The 18,280-nt window shown below is 44.8% G+C and overlaps 1 protein-coding gene across 1 annotated transcript in view; it reads left to right on the top strand.

Moving 5' to 3' along the window:
• The window catches only part of ADCY1 (adenylate cyclase 1), a 614,659-nt gene that overhangs the window by 212,669 nt on the left and 383,710 nt on the right, over positions 1-18,280 (top strand). Inside the window, exon 4 of the mRNA XM_069730375.1 lies at positions 7,598-7,709. Within this exon, the coding sequence (XP_069586476.1) occupies positions 7,598-7,709 (112 nt within the window). The remainder of the gene's footprint in view (positions 1-7,597; positions 7,710-18,280) is intronic.

Here is an 18,280-nt window from a genome sequence, read left to right as displayed (position 1 = left end):
CACCACATTTTGAGAGCTATAATTTATCCATATTTTGGCCCACAGAGTCATGTGAGATCTTGTTTTTTGCGGGACGAGTTGACGTTTTTATTGGTACAATATTCGGGCAGATGACAATTTTTGATCGCTTTTTATTCCGATTTTTGTGAGGCGGAATGAACAAAAACCAGCAATTCCTGAAATTCTTTTAGTGGGGGCGTTTATACCGTTCCACGTGTGGAAAAATTGATAAAGCAGCTTTATTCTTCAGGTCAGTACGATTACAGCGATACCTCATTTATGTAATTTTTTTATGTTTTGGCGCTTTTACACAATAAAAACTATTTTATATAAAAATAATTGTTTTTGCATCGCTTTATTCTGAGAGCTATAACTTTTTTTTTTGTATGGCGGCTTTTTTTTTGCGGGACAAGATGGCGTTTTCAGCGGTACCATGGTTATTTATATCCGTCGTTTTGATCGCATGTTATTCCACTTTTTGTTCGCCTGTATGATAATAAAGCAATGTTTTTTTGCCTTGTTTTTTATTTTTATTTTTTGCGGTGTTCACTGAAGTGGTTAACTAGTGGGATAGTTTTATAGAGCGGGTCGTTACGGACGCAGAGATACCTAATATGTGTACTTTTATTGTTTTTTTTAATTTACATAAATAAATGGATTTACTGGGAAATGTTTTTTTTTTCTTTATTTGGGGATTTTTTTAATTTTTTTTATACATTCTATTTTTTTTTTTTTTACTTTCTACCATTGTCCCAGGGTGGGACATCACTGTATTAGATCAGATCGTTGATCTGACAGTGTGCATAGCACACTGTCAGATCAACGATCTGACAGGCAAGTTTAGGTGGCTTTCCGGCGCCTGCTCTCAGCAACTCTCAGCAGGCGCCGGCTAGCCAGGTCATTTCATGACCCGGAAGGAGTCCCGCGGCCATCTTGGATCCGGGGACTCCTTCCAGATCACCGGAGCAACGCGATCTCATCGCGTTGCTCCGGTGGGAGAGCGCAGGGAGCCCCCATCCCTGCGCGATCCCCCTCTATGCCGCTGTCACTACTGACAGCGGCATCAGAGGGGTTAAATGCCCGTGATCGGTGCTAGCGCCGATCGTGGGCATCGCTGCGGGGTGTCATATACAGCTGACACCCGCACCCGAACACCGCGGTTCTCAGCGTGAGACCACGGTGATCGGTGCGCCGTACTAGTACTGCTGGTGGCACAAATGCAGTGGCGGCAGCGCAGTACTAGTACGGCGCATGTCGCGAAGGGGTTAAAACTGGAATATATAAGAATAAATGGGAAAAATATACGTACCTGTGCCTGTGGTTATGTACTTGTTTTACCGCTATATATGTTTTTAAAATATTTAATAAAGATTTTGTTAATTTTATTGGCCGTATGTGAAGGTATTCTTTTTCGGTGATTTATTGGTATATTGCTTCATGGCCCTATATATGGGATATACTTAGGTGTGTCTGTTTGGTTTCTAATTAGTAACGGGCATCTGAAATACACCCTTGCACAAAAATTGAGTGACTTTTGCATCACGGAATACGTTCATCCTGTTGTTGAACTGGTTGTGGATGATGAGGATGAGGCTAAGGAAGAGGATAACACCAAACATACGAAATCAGGAAACGGATTGCTATATGTGGTTTGGGAGAGGTGCATGACAATACACCTCCAAAAAAAAGACAATTTATTACAGGTTATGTTTAGCTGTTTTCACTAGGTGGTGTACAGAAATCTTGCACAATCCAGCCCATGTTCATTTTTATAAGAGTCAGCCTGTCAGCATTTTCAGTTGACAGGCGGATGCGATTACCTGTTATAATTCCACGAGCGGCACTAAAAACTCTCTCAACCTTCTCTGACAGAACGCTAGCAGCAGGGCAGGCCAGGACCTCCAAGGCATAGAGAGCCAGTTCATGTCACGTGTCCAGCTTGGATACCCAATAATTAAAAGTCACAGAGGAATCATGGAGGACATTTGGGAAGATACTGAGGGAGTACCTTGCAGATCGTACAAACATTACACTTCTTGTGACAGCACCTCTTGCCTCTGTGCCAGACGATGGGAGGGTCTGTGAAAACTGTCCCAGAACTTTGCCATTGTTCCCCTGCCTGAGCTGGTTTGTACTTCTGTCTCTCTTGCTTGGACTCCTTGGTTGTACAGCAAACTCTGACATCTGCTGCCAGCGTTCTCACATGGGAATTTTCTAAGTAATTCTGCTACAAGAGCACTCTGGTACTGCAACATTTTAGTACACCTCTCTGCCTCTGGCAGAAGAGATTGAAAGTTCTTCTTGTAACGTGGGTCTAGAAGTGTCACCAACCAGTAATGAGTGTCACCAAAAATTTTAGTAATGCGAGGGTCAAGTGAAACGCAGCGCATAAAGTCAGCCATGCGTGTCAACAGGAAAACTTCTGTGTCCTCACCAACAGGACAACTGACCATGCTTTCTTCCTCCTCTTCCTCATCCTCCTCCTCATCCTCCTCCTCCCTGTCCTCAGACAGTCCCTGCTGAATAGACGGTATGACAGCTGTTCTTGTAGTACCATCTGTAGCGCATGAAAGTAGCTCCTGCTCTTCCTTCTCCTCCGCCTCCTCATTGCCTGCCAATCCACATTGGGAAGACATGAGGCTGGGCTGAGTGTAATCCCCATGTATGGATCCTTGGTCCATGTCCTCGTGCTCTGCCTGCAATGCATCCTCTTTAATTGTGAACAGAGAAGTTTTCAGAATGCTTACAAGCAGGATGGTGACGCTAATTATGGCGTTAGTGCCGCTCACCATCTTGATGCAGTCCTCAAAGTTTTGTAGGATGGTACATATATCTGACATCCATATCCACTCCTGAGGTCTTATGTGTGGAGTCTGAACTTAATATCGATGGCCTTGTTGATATTGGTTGTCAACAACTGCCCTCTTCTGCTCACAAATCCTTTCCAACATATGCAGCATAGAGTTCCAACGCGTGGGGACATCATACACCAGTCAGTAAGCAGGAAGCTGCAAACGTTGCTGAAGAACGGCAAGGGCGGCTGAAGCTATAGCTGACTTTCCAAAATGGGCAGACAGACGGTGTACTTTCACTAGCAGATCCGGCAGCTCCAGGTAGCTTTTCAGAAAACGTTGAATCACGAGGTTAAGCACATAAGCCAGGCAAGGTACGTGTGTGAGCTCACCTTGCCTCAGTACCGCCACCAGGTCCTGGCCATTGTCACACACAACCATGCCTTGCTGTAGGTTCAGCGGTGTCATCCAAACATCTGACTGCTCTTTCAGCACTGTCCACAACTCTTCTGCATTGTGCGGTTTGTCACCTATGCAGATCAGCTTCAGCACAGCCTGTTGCCGCTTGGCTGAGGCAGTGCTGCAGTGCTTCCAGCTTCTGACTGATGTGTTGATTTCAGAGATGGAGGCTGAAGAGGAGGCTTAGGTGAAGGAGCTGTAGATGTACTGCCCGCAATCCTTGGCATGGGGAGGATGTGTTCCATCTCAAGGTCCGACTGGGTCCCAGCTTCTACTATGTTAACCCAGTGTGCTGTCAGTGAGATGTTCCATCCCTGGCCACAAGCACTTTTCCACGTGTCCGTGGTTAGGTGAACTTTTCCAGTAACAGCATTGTTGAGGGCACAGGTAATGTTGTGGGACACATGCTGGTGTAATGCCGGTACGGCACACCTGGAGAAATAGTGGCGACTGGGGACTGAGTACCTTGGGATGGCCGCCACCATCAGGTTGCGGAAAACTTCCATCTCAACGAGCCTAAAAGTCAACATTTTGAGCAAAAGCAGAAGAGAAATGTTAGAATTTAGGACTGTGGCTTGTGGGGTGTTGGCTTGGTATTTCCGCTTGCGTTCCAATGACTGGGGTATAGGCAACTGAAGGCTGTTCTGGGACAAGGACGTGGATGGGCTTGAGGATGGTGCTGCTTGACTGTGGTCAACAACAAGTGCAGGGCTAGAGGCATCTTCACATGCACGGTGGACTGGGGCTTGGCTACTATGCAAAACAGTGGAAGAAGCAGTCGTCCCACCTGCAGACAGTGTTCCTGGAGCCTGGGGTTCGGACAACAAAGTCAGGTGCTTTGTTGCCATGTGCCTGATCATGCTGGTTATAGTCAGGCTCGTAGTTTTGCTATTCCTGCTGATGCGGGCATGGCAGTTGCTGCAAATGGCCTGTTTGGGGTTATCGGCAGAGTCTTTAAAAAATAACTAGACTCGGGAAGATCTAACAGTTGGAATGGCAACTTCCCTCATGTTGGTGTTACGGGGAATGAATGCACGACTTCTGTCTGTTGCCACCACACTGCTTCTTCCTGCCTGTTGGGGTGTTATGCCTCCTTCCCCATGTGTGCTATCCAACCAACAACCATTTCTCACTACTCTGGCTTCAATAGTGGTGTGCTGCGGTCACCTAGAAACTGGGACAGGAAGATCGAGTGAGAAGATGTGGGTTTTTGTTGTGGCCCACATTCAGCTTGGCCTCGTCCTCTGCATGCACCATCAGCATCACATCCACTTCCCTGTCCCTTTCCCCTTGCCTTGCCCATTTTAAATGGACTACTGCACTATTTCAAAAGCTCATCACAAATGTATTTATTTGGAGCCAAATTATATCTGATCAGTATGCCTGCAAAGCTATGTTTTTTTAAACGCAGAAACACCAGGCCTCGGCCTGACATAACAGACTATATTAAATATGTTTTTGGTTTTCGGTGAATTTAAAAAAAACAAATAAAAAAAAAGAAAGCTGAACAAGGCTAGCACACAGAACTATGCCACGTATGCCTGTGAAACTACAATTTTTCCACCACAGATACACCAGGCTTCAGCCTGACATAACAGACTGTATTACATTTTTTTTTGCTCTTTGGTGAATTTAAAAAAAACAAAAAAAAGAGTTGAACAAGGCTAGCACACAGAATTATGCTATGCATGCCGGCGAAAATACGATTTTTCAAACACAGATACACCAGGACTCAGCCTGCTAGACTGTATAAATAATTTTTTTGTTTTTGGTGAATTTTAGAAAAAAATAAAAAATTTGAACAAGGCTAGCACACAGAACTATGTTACGTATGCCTGCGAAAATACGATTTTTCAAACACAGATACACCAGGACTCAGCCTGCTAGACTGTATAAATTATTTTTTTGTTTTTGGTGAATTTTAGAAAAAAATAAAAAAATTGAACAAGGCTAGCACACAGAACTATGTTACGTATGCCTGCGAAAATACGATTTTTCAAACAATGATACACCAGGCCCCAGCCTGACATAGACTGTATAAATTATTTTCTGGATTTGGGTGACTTGTAGAAAATCAAAATTTGAACAAGCCTAGCACACAGAATTATGATACGTATGCCTGCAAAGCAACGATTTTTCCTCCACTGATACACCAGCTGTCTGCCTCAGATAACAGACTGATCTAAATGTGGCCTTGATTTTTGGCCCACTCACATCTGGTGTCTGGGGCAAAAAAAAAAGGTAGATTTGCATGTTCTTAGATTTCAATAACCTGGCTGTAGTAGGCAGCGTGAACAAGCAAATAAATGTTAAAATAAGGGGGTATGGATTGCTTTAGAATAATAGGAACAGGTATCACGTGAAGAAAAAACAAAAAAGCCACAGAAAACTGCAGCTAGATATATATTAAATAAGCAGCAGACAGTTAGAACTTATAGAGGTATGAAGTGAGAGCTATGTGCTCACATACAGTGCCTGCAGGCCTTGCACTGCTGTGGTTATGTGAACATAGAATCCCCTGCCTACCTAGCGCTGCAATTTCAGGACCCCCGAATTAGCCCTAAAAAGGACTGTTGGTTTCTCAGGGTAGGTCTGCAACTGTTCATTCCACAACTCCTAACTTTTAAAAGCATGATTCTAACCCTATCTCAGCAGCAGCTCTCCCTACACTCGCTAAATCTGGATCAGAATGCAGCGAGCAGGGTGGCGCCAGATCTCTTATAGACCTGATGACGCTGTGCGGCCAACGCAATCACTGTAATACCACAACAAAGATGGCTGCGGCATTAAAGTGCATGGCTGACAATCCCTGCACTGTCATTGGTGCTCTAAAGAGCACCAGAATAGCAGGGCAGAGACCCGAGGTCCCACCGAATAATCGAGGAAATACTCGGTGCTCGCCGAGTACACCGAGCATAGTGATACTCGGGCGAATAACGAATAGTGGCGAGCACATTCGCTCATCACTATTCTTTACTTCTCTCACCAAAGCTCTTCATCCACGATTGCTCAGCTTGGCTGGATGGCCAGGTCTAGGAAGACTTCTGGTGGTCCCAACCTTCTTCCATTTAAGAATTTTGGAGGCCACTGTGCTCTTAGGAACCTTGAGTACTGCAGAAATTCTTCTGTAACCTTGGCCAGATCTGTGCCTTGCCACAATTCTATCTCTGATCTCCTTGGCCAGTTCCTTTGACCTCATGATTCTCATTTGGTCTGACATGCACTGTGAGCTGTGAGGTCTTATATAGACTGGTGTGTGCCTTTCCAAATCAAGTCCTATCAGTGTAATTAAACACAGCTAGACTCCAATGAAGGAGTAGAACCATCACAAGGAGGATGGACAGCATGTGACTTAAATATTAGTGTCTGAGCAAAGGGTCTGAATACTTATGACCATGTGATATTTCAGTTTTTCTTTTTTAATAAATATGCAAACATTTCTGCATTTCTGTTTTTTTCAGTCAAGATGGAGTGTACGTTAATGTACCCTCCAGAGTGTACATTAATGAGAAAAAAAAACTTTTTTATATTTACCAAATTGCTGCAATGAAACAAAGAGTGAAACATTTAAAGAGGTCTACATACTTTCTGTACCCACTGTAAGTGACCTCTTCCAGGCTCTGAGGCAGATGGCGCCTGGAGATCACACCCTTTTCTCTTGCACCTGTCACCACTTAATATCACAAAAATCGGTATGAGTTATTGCATTATTCGATCAGAAGAGAACTGAGTGTGAATGTATTTCTGATTATTAATGGCTCAAAAGTTGTGCAAAAAATCCCAAAGCGGCCATTAACAGTATGAAATCAATTTACAGTCATTACGCTAAAATCCACTTCTGTCAAGAAACGCCAACACCTTGGCCTCATGCAGCTTATCTGCTAGCTTAACATAGGAAATGACTAGGAAGGGATAGGATATTATATACACAGTGGCATGTAAAAGTTTGGGCTCCCCTAGTCAAAATTACTGTTACTGTGAACAGTTAAGTGAGTTGGCCAAACTTTTACATGCCACTGTAATACCCAATATTATTGGCAAGAAATGGCGGGCACATGTTTTGACACGTCTCTCTGGTTTTCAAATTGACTCTTCCAAAATATTGCCAATTAGTTGTTTCTTAATAATTGCCATGCGGTTTTTCAGTCGGTGTCAAAGTGACCCAGCATTTGTTCTGTGGGACTGGATCCTGATCCTAGAAAACTTCATGAAATTATAACTGCATTAGCCTGTTATTAATTCAACACATTCCTAATTTGGTTGAAATGGAAGTTTTGAAGTGTTGAGAGTGTATGAGCATTGCTGTAGTGAAATAATTGATAACATTTGTTTTTTTCTTTCTTCAGCATTTTATTTGCAGATATTGTTGGCTTCACAAGCTTGGCATCCCAGTGCACAGCTCAAGAACTGGTCAAGCTGTTAAATGAACTGTTTGGAAAGTTTGATGAGTTGGCAACAGTAAGGTCCACATTTTTGTTTTATTCATTTTAATTAAATTGTGCCAGAGAAAGTCAAAATATAAAACACAGTATGAAAATTAATAGATAATGAATATGTTGACAGAGTAGAAACTAGAGATTTATAAAAGGAAGATCATAGAAAAACTACCTAAAAATACTGCTGTTCATGGTAGACAAGTAACCTGTACTGTATACATAGGGGTAGAGATGGGCGAACCCGAACAGTAAAGTTCGGCGTCCATACTGAACACATACCATTCAGGCACGGACACTGAACATGGACTTCACCAGGAAGTCCATGTTACTGTTCGGGTTCAGCTCCCCGAACACCAGATGTTTGTCACGCTGTCATGTGCATGGCAGCACGGCAAACACCACTTCTGATCTGCGGTGAAATCATTTCCAATGCTCAGAGAGCCGCGGTTCCCACGCTGTCAAAAGATAGCATGAGCGCACAGCTGTGATCAGAGGTATAAAGTTTACCTCCGGTCACTGGTGTCAGTTCATAGAACATCTTTAGCTGTGGCTCAGACTCCGTCCAGATGATTAAAATATCATGAACAGTTTATGTGATGGTGTGATATGCTAGGTGGGTATCATTTTTGTGTATATTTCTATTTTACTTCTTTTCATGGTGTTCTCTTGTAGGACGAGTTAATTGCTAATTGATGAATGGATGTTGCTGCCATCTGATATCAGCCCCCACAGTACTGTATTGTTTGCTAATATGCTAAAGACATATTGAACTAGCTTGTGGAAACAATGAGCCCATGAGACCTTCCCCCTCCTGACCTGTGAATGAGGAGGGAGACTTTTAAAAATATCAGGGAGGTGAGACACAGAGCAGTCCTGTGTGGAATGATGATGTGTTCACAGCATCTCAGAGAGAAAGAAGAGTATATGGACTATTCTCTGTCTGCTGGATTGTTGGGCTTTTTTCCTGTTACTGAACTGCATTCATGTTCTGTACTATTTTATCCTTTGTGTGGTGGATCGTATATGGACCTTTCGTATTTTTGCCTATATAAAGGTCTTGGGATTGTTCACTCTTTGCTGGCTCTGTTGATTGTGTGGTACTGGAGAAGGACCTCCTCCCGTGACAGTTTAATCAATCAATTTCATCCTACCATCAACTTAACACTCAACTGCTCCTGCACTGAAATTAGCTTTTTGAACACTATCATTAACCAATTGACCGTCCAACATACCTTAAATGGCACAGTTTTCATCCAAAACACATAAAAAATTCTATTGTCTACAGCCAAGCCATCAGATACAATCGTATATGTTCCAACCCCATGGATAGAGATGAACACCTTGGTCACCTCAGAAAGATCTTTTTGAATCAGGGCTACCATCCAATAACAATTCAAAACCAAATTACAAGTGCAACTAGAATATCAAGGAATCACCTGCTACAATACAAAGCTAAAGAAGAAAATAATCGGGTGCCTCTAGTAGTCACCTACAATCCAAATCTGGAGGTGCTAAGAGGAGCTGCACGGAAATTACAACCTTTATTACAAAAAGATGCCCGCTTACAATCCATTTTTGCAGACCCTACACTAATGTGTCTTAGGCAGCCCCCAAATCTAATAAGCATCATTGTCAGAAGTTCCCTGTCCTCTGCAACAGCTGCAGGAACCTTTCCTTTCCTTTCAACCAGAAAAAATGGAAAACATGTCCATTTATAATGACCATGGACAACATAAAGATCCCCAATTCACATCAGGACTACAAGATACCAGGAACTTTCAGCTGTGTCACTTCTAATGTTGTGTACCTAATTATTTGTACTAAATGTCCAATTGGGGGTCTGTATGTAGGGGAGACAGGGCAGAAACTGAGAACAAGGATGAACTCTCATCGCCATACAATAAGAGAAAAAAGATTGGTCTACCTGTGGCCAAACATTTTTGTCTCCCTGATCACAGCATTATGGACCTGAAATTACTTGTATTAAAAGGTCATTTCAAATCTCAGAGAGACAGAAGAGTATGGCAATATAAGCTGATGATGACCTTTGACACTCTCAGTGCAGGAATGAATGTGTCGCATAGATTTATGTCTTTTTTAGTGTTGAGCATTCCGATACTGCAAGTATCGGGTATCGGCCGATATTTGCTGTATCGGAATTCCGATACTGAGTTCCGATATTTTTGTGATATCGGAAATCGGTATCGGAGTATGCGGTGCTTATGGTTCCAAGGGTCTGGAGGAGAGGAAACTCTCCTTCAGGCCCTGGGATCCATATTAATGTAAAAAATAAAGAATGAAAATAAAAAATATGGTTATACTCACCCCTCCGAAGGACCTTGGCTGTCACCGCTGCAGCGTCCATCCGATACCGATACTTGCAAATATCGGAAGGTATCGCTCAACACTAGTCTTTTTACATCAACTAAGGAATTTGCTCCTCAGACCATATGGGGTCACTATAACATAGAACCAGACCCCAATCAGAGGACAATAAAACATTCACACTTCTTATCTATGAACTGTTCCAATATTTATGGAGATACAGTTTGGTAAATAAAGACACAGTCAGAATAAAGTCTTTTATTTGAAATAAAACAAAAAACATACTTTTTTTTTTTTATAACAAACAGTTATACTCACCTGATGCCCTTTCCATTGGATTACTCGTGTCCTGTAATTAACCAAAAATTAAAAAAAAATATCCTTCACCTGTCTATCATTCTGTCCCATGCTGTAATCCATGTCTGATAAGTAAACAGTTTTCACCCTGGACAGTGAAATATGTAACCGGCCAGGCTGAGAATCACTGGGGATTGAGCAGCTGGAAGCATCAGTGACTAGCAGTGACGTAATTGAGGTTACTGCCGATCACTGAGTCTGCATTCCCAGCTGGGCAAATGAACTGCGGTGACCTCGGTGAGATCTGTTGTGAATTCTGTGGCAGAGCTCCCTCCTGTGGTCACAAGTGGTACTTCGGCTGATTCTCTCTGTGAGCTTCCGTTGGTGGAGGAAAGTGGTACTGCGGCTTCTGAGTTTCCTTCCTCAGGTGATGTGGTGAAGTCGTTAGGTGCTGCTCTATTTAACTCCACCTTGTGCTTTGATCCTGGCCTCCAGTCAATGTTCTAATATTGGACCTGTTTCCTCCTGGATCGTTCCTGTGGCCTGCTGCTCTGCATAGCTAAGTTCCGCTTTGCTATTTTGTTTGTTGTTTTTTTCTGTCCAGCTTGTCTATTTGTTTTTTCCTGCTTGCTGGAAGCTCTGGGACGCAGAGGGTGTACCTCCGTGCCGTTAGTTCGGTATGGAGGGTCTTTTTGCCCCCTTTGCGTGGTTTTTGTAGGGTTTTGTGTTGACCGCAAAGTTACTTTTCCTATCCTCGCTCTGTTCAGAAAGTCGGGCCTCACTTTGCTTAATCTATTTCATCTCTACGTTTGTCTTTTCATCTTAACTCACAGTCATTATATGTGGGGGCTGCCTTTTCCTTTGGGGTATTTCTCTGAGGCAAGGTAGGCTTATTTTCTATCTTCAGGCTAGCTAGTTTCTCAGGCTGTGCCGAGTTGCATAGGGAGCGTTAGGCGCAATCCACGGCTGCCTCTAGTGTGTTGGAGAGGATTAGGGATTGCGGTCAGCAGAGTTTCCACGTCTCAGAGCTCATTCTATGTTTTTGGGTTATTGTCAGGTCACTGTATGTGCTCTGACCTCTATGTCCATTGTGGTACTGAATTACCTTATCACAACAGAGATCCCCTTTTGCACAGTGAGAAAAAGTCTCACAGTGTAGAGGCGAGTTCACCGCAGATCAAATTTGTGGCAGTGAAATTCTACTGGTGAACTGCGGTGAGCTCCCCTCTGCACCGTGACACTTTTTCTCACTGTGTTAGCAGGGATCTCACTGAGGTCACCGCAGTTCATTGGCCCGGCTGGGAATGCAGCCTCATTGACTGGCAGTTACCTCGGTGACATCACCGCTAGTCACTGACGCTGCATCTCATTCATAAATTGTTTTCAGCATGAATGGTCGCATCTTGGCACCATCCAGGTTGAAAACTATTAATTGCCAGACACGGATTAATGCGTGGGACAAAATGTCGGACAGGTGAGGTGCAGCGCCCCAGGGTCCTGGTCGTTGCAGTAATGTCATTTCCCTCTAGGGGGAGTGATGCTACGTTTGGAGGCAAAGAAGGACAACCGAATCTAGGTATCATAGACATGCAACACATTTCGCACTCCAGGCCACCAGGGGGAGCTATGCTCCTATTTATTAGGGCACTCTTCACACTTAGGAAAAACTGGTTGCCTGGGGAGGAAGTTAGGCAGTTGCTGGCTGAGCTTGGCTCAGGTAGTTGGTCCCTGACAGGGGTGGGAGCCTGTCTGAGGCCGAGACAGAAGGACATGGGGCTGTTCCTGCCCTAAGTGCGGCAGCTTCTAAGAAAGAGATACGAAAAGAGAACTGTATTGTAGAGAGGGTGAAGAAGTCATAGCAAAGGAGTGGATACCATGAGGAGTTCTGACCGACACAGGCTGCCTCCATCTGAGGCGCAGGATCCCGGTAGCGGAACACCGAGGGAGCAACAGTCCTTTATGCCTTGCTCCAGAGACCGGCAGGACAGCTAATTTCATGTTACTGATCTGCCCCTCCACCCAGGAAGCAAGTTGGCACCGCTTAGAGGCTGGGACATGATAGAGTCTTTGTAAAACGCCTCAAGCCACCGGTCATACAGGTTTGTCCTATCCATTTGGGGGACAGAGAGAGAGACATAACATCTACAACATCTGTGAGTACCTTATGAGAGGCTTAGCAGTAAGGTACTACAACACCATGGTGCTAGAGGAAGGCTACTGATTTCTACCTGGACAAGGGGACTTGTCTCCAAACCAGGTTGACTCTGCCTGCCCTGTGATCTGGTGCTCTGGACTGTGGATGCTGAAGCCTTCAGTAAAAGGTAAAGAGACTGCAACCTTGTGTCCTCGTTCTTCACTGCGCCTCACACCATCCACCATATACACACTGGGAAGCCCTGGGGACATACTTCACCTGTGGGAAGGAAGGTATACCATCTAGCTGCTATAACATCACCCCAGCGGACCCCTTAAAGCAGCGTCGGTCACCCTGACCGAATACCACAGGTGGCATCACGAACATATCCCTTTAATGACCTTTCCCTTTTACACGGACGTCCCAAGGGCCACGGACCAGGTCAGCCACCGTGACATCCCCTGAGAACCGAAGGACCCAGTACCGAATAGCCCCTAACCCTTGGGGGTGCTCCAGAGGGATATTGTTGTTTTTTATTTTTGTTTTATTACAGAAGATGTGGGCTTTGGTGGAATGGGTGTTAGGTGAGTATAGCTGTTTATTATTTATTTATTTTTTTAAGAAAAAGTGTGATTTGTTTTATTTCAAATAACAGATTTTATTCTGGCTGTGTCTTTATTTACCATATAACTATAGGATTAGTAATGGATTGGTATTTTATAGACGCCTCTCCATTACTAAGTGGTGGGCTTGATGTCAACAGGCAAAACAAAGTCGACCCCACAAATATGAACACCACTTGCCACCACTACAAGGCAAGTGGAAAACCTACAAGAAACAAAATGAGCAAAAACACTGCTGTAACTAAATAAGTAAAAAGCAAAAGTGCATCTAAATAACACAGAGTTCTTAGTAATACTGTTTTTGATCAAAAATAGCATAAAAGCTATCCCACCTCAACAAAGTAACTGTGGTCGGGTCGGTCCTACGCGGTCTAATATTTGAAAACCTTACCATGTATCAAAGTTGACCTCAGTTTGTGAATAAAGGCAGACAAATGGACTGGGTCCCAACCAGTGGACACCAGTCTGGGGAAGCCTTTAAGTGTAATATACAGCTCAGAAAAGGGTGGCCGCACCACGGTTTGCACAGAGTGCAAAAAATACAAAAATTGAGCTTGGTTTGAGTTGGTATACATGCAATACATAAACGCATGTTCAAGCCAAGTGGGCAGAGATCGGCAAAGCACCAGAATTGGTGCATCTAATAGATGCGCTTTTTCTGGGCTGCTCTAGAGTGCTATTTTCAGGCTGAAGGGAGGCAATATCTATTGCCCCTTACCAGCCTGAGAATACCATCCCCCAGTCTTGTTGTCAAAACTGGGGAGGGACACCATGCTGTTTTTTTAAATTATTTTAAAAAAATAATTAAAACATATGAGGTTGGGACTAGAGTTGAGCGACCTTGACCTTTTTAGAGTCGAGCCGGGTTTTGCGAAACCCGACTATGTCCAAAGTCGGGTCGAGTGAAATCGGCCGATTATGACGTAAAGTCGGGATCGACCGAAACACGAAACCCAATGCAAGTCAATGGGGCAGCATAGTCGGCAGTGAGTGGGGGCCAGGAAAACACCTAGAGTGGCCATTTTAATGTCAAAACCATCCATTCTTCTTAATGAAGCTTGTCAAGCGTAATTTACCTTATAATAATTGGAAGGCATTTGAAATTGGGGGTCATTTGGCTAAAGTTGTGGGGGGTAGGGCTGGTTCAAGTAATTAGTGGGCCCAGGAAATCTGGACCACGTCACGGCAGTGGAGCAGGGAGAGGTAAGTATTTCAACTTTGCAAGTGCTGTGAACCTGAGCAAGCAGGGGGGGCCCACTCGTTGGCATTGGCACTGGCACAGGGCCCCTCAAAGTACAGCGGTGTGTTTGCACGGCGGGGGCGCCTCCCACCGGCAGCAACACTTTTGCGTACTATGAGAGGCCCTGTGCCAGTGACGTCGCCAACTAGTATTCCTCCCCCCACCTGATGAAGGAACCTGCACTTTCATCTGCACCTTCCTCTTTGTCCCCGTGTAAGGTGGTATGGTATGCGGGAAGAGCAACCTGACTTTCAGCAGGGTCACAATGTTGTTGTGTAGCGTGCACGGGGAATGTTGCGTTATGGGTCAATGTACCAGCAGACTCATCTATCACTGGCTGGGCAATGGGCACGATGAAGTGGAAACACAGATATAGGCCCAAAGAAGAAAGTGGGCTAAATGCAGTTCAAAATTGGTAACACAGGAATAACCAGGGGGCATTGCAGTGGAGGACAACTGGAATGAGAGGCTGACACAGAGAGTAGGGCCAAATCAGTAAGTAGTCGAAATGCAGTTCAAAATTGGCAACCGTAGTAAACAGGCGGCACAGCTTTGTTCAGTGGAGGAGAACAGCAAGGAGTGGCAGACACCGATAGTAGGCCCCAAACCAACTAGTACGCCAAATGCAGTTGTTCCATTTAACCACAATTTAATGAGAGCCTGAAGATAGAAGCTCAGGAAAGGCAACCTGGGGAACACCTTGGAGTGTAACACACCATCTCTCTCCACCCCATACCCATTTTGTATGGCCTAATGCAGTGTACTTTTCTACAACTACTAAACGAGAGTCGGAAGACCGAAGCAATGGCAAGGAAACCTGGGGAACACCTTAGAGTGTAACACACCCTCTCTCTACACCCCATACCCAATTTGAAGGCCTAATGCAGTGTAGTTTCCAAGAACTACTAAACGAGAGCCGGAAGATCGAAGCTCAGGAAAGGCAACCTGGGGAACACCTTGGAGTGTAACACACCCTCTCGCTACACCCCATACCCAATTTGAAGGCCTAATGCAGCGTAGTTTCCAACAACTACTAAACGAGAGCCGGAAGATCGAAGCTCAGGAAAGGCAACCTGGGGAACACCTTGGAGTGGAACACACCATCTCTCTACACCCCATACCCAATTTGAAGGCCTAATGCAGAGTAGTTTCCAAGAACTACTAAACGAGAGCCGGAAGATCGAAGCTCAGGAAAGGCAACCTGGGGAACACCTTGGAGTGTAACACAACGTCTCTCTACACGACGGAAGGGCTGATTCTTAGGAAGGAAGGCTGTTGGAAATAAGCATTGCGCGTCCGAGGGTGATTATATTCTTATTAGGTATATACTCACCCTCGGACGCGCCCTGCTTCTTTATTTGGAATGAATGTTTATTTGCAATGTGGTGTTGACTTTCTCTATTATTTTGGTAATTAATGATTTTATTATTTTCATTATTTTGCATCTTCTCGGCAATAATATAAAGAAGACGCGACAGGACAACACTCGGTGGATGCCATATGTGTGTTTTCAATTTAAAAAAACTTTCAGTTAACTACTTGCAGGAGAAAGTAATTGTAGCTGGTGGCCATTTTTAGTACTGTACCAGATTAGAGTTGTGTGTTTGTTTTTAATGTTAAAATGTCTGCATTTGATATCTCACCAGTATTTTCTTTTTTATAAGCAAAATACTTATTTTTATATTTTCTGATGTTGGTTCCAGGGGTACACGGCCAGCAGTGCCCTGGTCAGTGTAGTAGTAGTTGAAAGAATGGACCGCAGACAGGCATCGAAGGCCTAAAATAATAACACATGGCTGTAGGCAATTTTAAATTGGTTCCAGGGGTACACGGACAGCAGTGGTGTGGTCAGTGGAGGCCTAGTGGAAGGAGTGACCGCAGACAGGCATCGAAGGCCTAAAATAATAACACATGGCTGTAGGCAATTTTAAATTGGTTCCAGGGGTACACGGACAGCAGTGGTGTGGTCAGTGGAGGCCTAGTGGAAGGAGTGACCGCAGACAGGCATCGAAGGCCTAAAATAATAACACATGGCTGTAGGCAATTTTAAATTGGTTCCAGGGGTACACGGGCAGCAGTGACCTGGTCAGTGTAGTAGTAGTTGAAAGAATGGACCGCAGACAGGCATCGAAGGCCTAAAATAAAAAAATTGGGCTGGCTGTAGGCAATTTTAAATTGGTTCCAGGGGTACACGGGCAGCAGTGACCTGGTCAGTGTAGTAGTAGTTGAAAGAATGGACCGCAGACAGGCATCGAAGGCCTAAAATAAAAAAATTGGGCTGGCTGTAGGCAATTTTAAATTGGTTCCAGGGGTACACGGGCAGCAGTGGTGTGGTCAGTGGAGGCCTAGTGGAAGGAGTGACCGCAGACAGGCATCGAAGGCCTAACATAACAAACTTGGGCTGGCTGTAGGCACTTTTAAATTGGTTCCAGGGGTACACGGGCAGCAGTGGTCTGGTCAGTGGAAGTCTAGTGGAAGGAGTGACCGCAGACAGGCATCGAAGGCCTAAAATAATAACACATGGCTGTAGGCAATTTTAAATTGGTTCCAGGGGTACACGGACAGCAGTGGTGTGGTCAGTGGAGGCCTAGTGGAAGGAGTGACCGCAGACAGGCATCGAAGGCCTAAAATAATAACACATGGCTGTAGGCAATTTTAAATTGGTTCCAGGGGTACACGGACAGCAGTGGTGTGGTCAGTGGAGGCCTAGTGGAAGGAGTGACCGCAGACAGGCATCGAAGGCCTAAAATAATAACACATGGCTGTAGGCAATTTTAAATTGGTTCCAGGGGTACACGGGCAGCAGTGACCTGGTCAGTGTAGTAGTAGTTGAAAGAATGGACCGCAGACAGGCATCGAAGGCCTAAAATAAAAAAATTGGGCTGGCTGTAGGCAATTTTAAATTGGTTCCAGGGGTACACGGGCAGCAGTGACCTGGTCAGTGTAGTAGTAGTTGAAAGAATGGACCGCAGACAGGCATCGAAGGCCTAAAATAAAAAAATTGGGCTGGCTGTAGGCAATTTTAAATTGGTTCCAGGGGTACACGGGCAGCAGTGGTGTGGTCAGTGGAGGCCTAGTGGAAGGAGTGACCGCAGACAGGCATCGAAGGCCTAACATAACAAACTTGGGCTGGCTGTAGGCACTTTTAAATTGGTTCCAGGGGTACACGGGCAGCAGTGGTCTGGTCAGTGGAAGTCTAGTGGAAGGAGTGACCGCAGACAGGCATCGAAGGCCTAAAATAATAACACATGGCTGTAGGCAATTTTAAATTGGTTCCAGGGGTACACGGACAGCAGTGGTGTGGTCAGTGGAGGCCTAGTGGAAGGAGTGACCGCAGACAGGCATCGAAGGCCTAAAATAATAACACATGGCTGTAGGCAATTTTAAATTGGTTCCAGGGGTACACGGACAGCAGTGGTGTGGTCAGTGGAGGCCTAGTGGAAGGAGTGACCGCAGACAGGCATCGAAGGCCTAAAATAATAACACATGGCTGTAGGCAATTTTAAATTGGTTCCAGGGGTACACGGGCAGCAGTGACCTGGTCAGTGTAGTAGTAGTTGAAAGAATGGACCGCAGACAGGCATCGAAGGCCTAAAATAAAAAAATTGGGCTGGCTGTAGGCAATTTTAAATTGGTTCCAGGGGTACACGGCCAGCAGTGCCCTGGTCAGTGTAGTAGTAGTTGAAAGAATGGACCGCAGACAGGCATCGAAGGCCTAAAATAATAACACATGGCTGTAGGCAATTTTAAATTGGTTCCAGGGGTACACGGACAGCAGTGGTGTGGTCAGTGGAGGCCTAGTGGAAGGAGTGACCGCAGACAGGCATCGAAGGCCTAAAATAATAACACATGGCTGTAGGCAATTTTAAATTGGTTCCAGGGGTACACGGACAGCAGTGGTGTGGTCAGTGGAGGCCTAGTGGAAGGAGTGACCGCAGACAGGCATCGAAGGCCTAAAATAATAACACATGGCT

Source organism: Ranitomeya imitator, chromosome 6 (assembly GCF_032444005.1).
Source record: "Ranitomeya imitator isolate aRanImi1 chromosome 6, aRanImi1.pri, whole genome shotgun sequence".
Lineage (NCBI taxonomy): Eukaryota > Metazoa > Chordata > Amphibia > Anura > Dendrobatidae > Ranitomeya > Ranitomeya imitator.
The sequence above is the reverse complement of the archived record's forward strand: the minus strand, read 5'-3'. Positions and strand labels throughout refer to the sequence as shown.